We start from the raw sequence: 6,001 nt of genomic DNA, 5'->3' as shown, positions 1-6,001 counted from the left end.
TGCTAGAATATTAGCAGCATCTACTCACCAGATGCCAGCAATATTCACCCCCAGCTGTGACAACCCTCAATGTCCTAGACACTGCCAAATGTCCTCTGGGGGAAAATCAGCCCAGTTGAGACTAGTTGGTTTATACTGCGAATGTGGAGCAGAGCCCACACCTGGGTTTTCTGACTCCTAACACGGCATCTGAGTGCTCCGGAATCGGTTAACCACTAATGCAGGGGAGAACTCTAGATTAGCCTTCTATTTTATTTGCTTTATTCCCTCCCTGCAGAACTCAGTGGGAAATCTGATAATGTGCAACCATCAGGAAGACAAGCCATTAGAAATTGCCAGTGAGCCTGGGAGAGCCGGCAGCGTGGAAGGGACACTCCCATGCTTCACCGACCTGCAGGGTAGCACTTCCTGCAGCCACTAGGAGAAGATGGGCTGGGTTTCCACTCTAAGAGGCCAGAGGGAACTAAGGATGTTCTCCCCATGGCTCTTGAACTGTAACTGAGGAGCTTCATGGGGAGCAAGGCTTCCCCCACATGCTGGAGAAGCAGCAGCCTGGGAGGCAGGCCAGCAGTTGGAACCAGAGCAGCTCTGAGTGCTTTCTGAGATGTTAGAGTGTGGAACTCACGAACCTGCATTTCTAACAAGCACTTCACCCTCCACTCCTGTGATTCTGACACAGATGATCATCATCCAAACACTGAGAAACAGCGATCTGGTTCCGCGCCATTCGCCGACGTGGAGATGAAGGCTCAGGGGAAGTGACTCAGCACGATGGTGCTGGTTTATGGCTTGCTCTGGACTCGCTTGGAAGCTATATCCTGCAGCGTGGCTTAAAAAGAGCAGTCTCTCCAAGCAGGACTCCTGCAGTCTCTTCCTTTTCCTCCCTTACTGGTGGCCTTGGCCTAGGACCCTGGAGCCCGCCTGACCAGGAGGGGCCTGGTCAAGGAAAGGGCTCCCCCTTTGCACTAGGTGGTCCTTCAGGCTGAGACATAAACACTTTATTCAGGATGTGTACAAGGTCTACAGACACTCAGAGAGGAATGGGAATTTGTGAGTTAGAAGGGAGAAAACAGGATGTCATTGGGGAACAATGGAGCAGAGGTGTGTGCAAGGACACAGTTGTGCTCGAGGAACTGGATCTGCAGCATTCAAGCCTGTTGGGCCCCTTCCCCTGGCCCCAGTGCCCCTGAAGCAGCAATGCCAGCCTATCTTCCCCAGGCCCAGTCTCCTCTCCTCCCGACATCCTCCCCCACCGTCACCGCCAAAAATAGTAAAAGTAACAGCATGACATTGGGTGGAAATTAAACCGATCTACATGAAAGTGTGATTGATCCATAGCCTGGTTTAAGCCAATTACCTTCCGGAAAACTGACACTTGACAAGAGCAAGTTGTTACAAGAATAAGGACCCAGTTGGGGGTCTCACAGACATGGTTTGAAACAGAGAGGCCTCCCATGACCCTTCAATTCCTTTTCGGCCAGGAAACACAGAAAAGGATGGCCAGAGAGTAGCTCTCCATGCAAACTCTCGTGGATATGTTGGGGAGGGGGTTGATGTTACCCTAAACTTCACAAAATGCCCCTAAGGGCCCAGCAACCCCTCATCTTCACATTTCATGTCCAACAAGTGGACATCCCATGTTAAGGTGGCTGCTTTCAATCACTAAGGTTGGGAGTAAAACTTCACACTTGCAAACACTGCCTCTCCGTTGATCCTCACAGTAGCTCCGTTTTGAAGATGAGGATATAGAGGCTGGGAGACAGCATGTGACTCCCCTTAGGACACTCTGTGAAGAGGAAGAGCAGGGAGCACAGGTTTTCTGACTCCAGCTCCGGCTCTTTGCCTCCATGCTTCTGTTCCTTCTGGGGGCAAAAAACAGCCAAACAGCACAAGTTGATGAGCTTAAGTCTGGATAGGATTGGAGTGGTCATGGGGGCTTCCTGGAAGAGGTGACAGTGACAGTCCAGAGGCACCAGCATAACTTGAGTTTCCTTGCCTTCAAAGGCTACTCTTAAAGAGGAGGGGTTCAGAGTTGGGTTTAAGTAGGGAAGGGGGCTTTTCCAACATGCTGCTTGCCTCCCTGGGCCCAGAATACAAACTGTGCCTGGTGCTAAGATTTCATTATGTATTGCTTATAAACCCACCTCCAGGGTAAGGAGTCCACAGCAAAGCCAAACTAAAACACTGTAGAGTCAAGATAGCAACCCTTCTGAGGCACCCCAGTGTCTCCACAGGGTCCCCTTCCCTGGAAACACCACTGAAGCCCAAAGCCATAGGGTGGAAAGGGTGTCATTATTTCCTTCTTTCAAAATCTTCCTCCTGTCACTCCTTACCTTCCATTCCCACTGATACCCCTAGAGCCATCCCAGGTAGGGAGTCTGCACCATCTCTACTATGATTTCATAGATAGATAGATAGATAGATAGATAGATAGATAGATAGATAGATAGACAGACAGACGAAAAGAGAGAAAAAAAAGAAAAAATGTTTTTTTCCTTGTGACAAGAACTTTTCAGGTCTATTAGCAACTTTCAAATGCTCCACACAGCAGTGCTGACCACCATCAGCATGACGGACATTACAGCCCCAGGATTTATCTGTCTTGTAACTGCAAGTGTGCACCTTTTGACCCCCTTCATCCGAGTCTCCCACTCCCCTCCTTCCACCTCCTAAACCCACAAATCCGGTCTCTTTTTCCTATGAGTTAGGTGTTTCGTCACCATCGTCATTGTTGCTGTTGTTTGGAGTCTACATGTAAGTGAGATCATACAGAATCTTTATCTTATTTATTTCACTAGCATAATGTTCTCAGGTTCCATCCATGTTATTGCAAATGCATCATAATTTTTAAGGTAGAAAAATCCACTTAATAAACATTGGCACCGCCTGAGATGGGAGAACCCGAGCCTTCAGCTTTTCAGGGAAGGGGCAGGGTGCTTTTCCTCTCTCCAGTGTGGGTCTGTCTATTGCCATTTCGCTTTCCCATGGCTGAGGATTTTGCCTTTGCCAGGTTGTATAGCATCCCTCACTCACATACCATACACATCTGCTTAATTCTTAGAGTGGGAAGGTCACCAAACCACAGTTTTCCATCACTGCCTCCGGCCCCACTCTCGGCCTTGGAAAGTGTCCCCTCTCCTTAGTACAGAGGAAAACTCTTTCATCCTGACAAGCCCAGGGTCAAAATCCAACTCTTCCTTTTACTATCTGTCAGCCCTTGGGCTTCGGCTCTCCATTTATGAAACAGTGGTGACTGTATCTGTCTCTACAACTCAGAGCTCCTGTGGAGGTGCAGCACTAACATGGGCACAATGCCAGCACTTTTCTAGGACACAGGAAGTGATCAACACCAGCTAGAGAGTCTGAATTCCACCAAGAACACACAACAATCCTTCCCTTTTGCGAGGGGCTTTGCCTGTTACAAAGCACCTTCTGGTGCTTCATTTCTCTTGATGCTTCAGAGCTCCCAGAGTGTTGCCTGGGGCCAGAGCAGTGGACAGAACCACTGCAGAAGCATGAAGACTCTCCATCCCACCAGGCTCCCATGGGGAGATCCCGGGAGAAGCCAAGGGAAGCCATGTCATGGGAAGGACATTTCATGCCATGCTCTCCTCAGGGATCTTCAAGATCAGACACTGTCATAAGAACAAGAAACCTCCCCTTCCCCCTGAGGCCCAACATGCCAGGACTGAGCTTAGCTGGCCCCCATCTCTGCATTCCTCACTGCAGTGCCCCAGACTCACCGATGAGCGAGAAGGAGTGTTTCTGGCAGTCCCCAGCCAGGAGGTAACTGCAGTCTCCCACAAAGCTGTACATGCTCTCATCAAAGGTTTTGATGAAGTCAGCTCCAAAGAGGCTGCAGCGGGCCATCGACGACCTGCCATGAGTCCCTTCTGTGCAAAGAGTCCCTGAAGGGAGAGGCCATGGTGAGCACGGCTGGGACCACCAACCCAAATCACTCCAGCCCTGGAGATATGAGGCTGTATCTCGCAGAATTTGCATTGTGTGGAAATACTTTCCACCCTAAATGAGACGAAACCATTGCTTTCCACCCGCAAATATGACCCAGGACTCGTAGCAACAGCGGGGGAACACTTTTTTCCAGGAAATCTATTTGTTTTAATGCCATCTACTTACTGATTTAAAATGTGATTCATGTTCATTATAGAAAATTTGGAGAATACAGAACGACAAAAAAGTTAAAATCATCTGTAACAAACACTCAGCAATAACTAGAGTTACCATTTTAGTGTTTATCTTTTTGTTTTATTTTACAGCATATACACATCTGAGGGGTTTTTACAAAATTGTGATCACCCTGTGCAAACTATAACCTATTCCTCAATTTATTGTAAAGAATTTGTCATGCCATTGTGTATACTTCCAAAACATGATTTTTAGTGGCTGCATTACATTTCGCATCTAAATGTACATAGTATAACCCCTTTTAGTAGATTCTTAGCATTTTTCTAAATTTTCTGATATACAAATAGATTGTAATCAGCATCTTTGTACAATAATCTACTAGCATATTTTGAACAGATTAAATTTTAAACAGGTCACCTGTGCACTTGATACATAGAATCTATAAAGTATTGACTCCTGCAGGATCATATGTTAACTCCAAGGGGACCCTCCTGCCACCCTCACATTGTGTGTTGGGGAGGGGGGTGTGTGGGTGTGTGTGTTAGCAGGCGGGGAATCACAGCAGTAAGTCCCTAAGTTTTCTGGGTCCCCTGGCACAGGACTCACTTCTTTGGAAGATGCAGAAGGTGTCACCCATGTACATTTTGTCACAGACTAACCCACGAGCAGCAAGCTGAATGTTGCTGCCCTGAGTGGCCTCAGTGGAGACAGGCCAGGATCAGAAAAGGGTCCCTCCTGCCATTCACAGACTCAGAATCTCGGTGACAGAAGGAAGGCAGTGTAGTGCAGTGAAAGTGAGCTGGCCTGGGACCCAGGAGAACTGACCTCTGATCTTGGCTCTGTGTGACTTTGGAGCAGCCATTTTTCCTCTCTGACCTTCAGTCTCTTCATCTGTACTATGGGAGGTTCAACTAGATGACATCCACAATCCCTTCTAAAACTAATAATCTATTCAAGTCTTAGATTCTTTTCTCCCCATCCTCCAGCCACATCACATAGGACTGTTCTGTGTGGCCCTTGTACTTCTTAACTCTCCAGTTGGAGAAGGTATTTTCAAGTACCTGCTCCTTGAGGAATACGAGTCAGGGACAGGGGGGTTCCACAAGAGGAATTAACCAGGCAACAAGTGACTCTGGCAGGGCCAACAGGAACCTAACATGGGCTGGGCACACAGGTGAGCTCCAGACACACCTGCTTGTTTCTGGAAGGCAGTTGTTCTCAGTGGCCCTGGGGCAGGAGTGAAAAGTAGGAGCACTTTGGTACCTACCTGGCAAGGTGAGGGCCAAAGCAAGCAGCACCCTCGCAAGCCTGGCAGGAATCATCTGCAAAGAAGCAGGAGAAATGTGGTTATCACTACCCACATAGATGGCTGCCGACATGTGCTACTGTCCGTGCATGAAGTGGAAAGGACATTATTTTTTAAGCAAGAGATCCTCATTGGCCCCCGTTTGCCTTTGAATGTGGAGTGCTACTCCCAAAAAAAGCCTCTGGCCAGAGTCAGGCCCGAGAGGAACAACCACTGTGAGCCAGGACCCCAAGCTCCTTTCCGGAAGAGCAGCCCTAGAGCCACGACAGAGGGGCAGGGCTTTGCCTTCTCCTCCATGTGCCTCCAGGCCAAGCCGACCTCTCCCACTCCCCTGCACTCCTGCAGAAGCTAAGAGCTGATGCACACCTAATTTCTTCCCGCCTCTTTATCCTTCCACACTTGAGAGCAAACAAGGGAATAGGAGCTGTCTTATGCTTTTGTTCCTTCCCCAGCACCCAGACTTGGAGAATGCTCAGGAACCACAGCAGCTGGTTAGTCACCCACACTGTACCATGAGTGCCTCACTTATCTCCAGCTCCAGTACCTAGC

The 6,001-nt window shown here is 48.6% G+C and overlaps 1 protein-coding gene across 1 annotated transcript in view; it reads right to left on the bottom strand.

Moving 5' to 3' along the window:
- The window catches only part of VWF (von Willebrand factor), a 124,971-nt gene extending 119,503 nt beyond the window's left edge, over positions 1-5,468 (bottom strand). The window contains exons 1-2 of the mRNA XM_023533934.1: positions 5,414-5,468; positions 3,744-3,908 (exon numbers count right to left, since the gene is read on the bottom strand). Of these exons, the coding sequence (XP_023389702.1) occupies positions 3,744-3,908; positions 5,414-5,468 (220 nt within the window). The remainder of the gene's footprint in view (positions 1-3,743; positions 3,909-5,413) is intronic.
- Between the last annotated feature and the right edge of the window lie 533 nt (positions 5,469-6,001).

This window comes from Pteropus vampyrus, unplaced genomic scaffold, assembly GCF_000151845.1.
Source record: "Pteropus vampyrus isolate Shadow unplaced genomic scaffold, Pvam_2.0 Scaffold116, whole genome shotgun sequence".
Taxonomy (NCBI): domain Eukaryota; kingdom Metazoa; phylum Chordata; class Mammalia; order Chiroptera; family Pteropodidae; genus Pteropus; species Pteropus vampyrus.
This window is presented reverse-complemented; position numbering and strand designations above follow the sequence as displayed.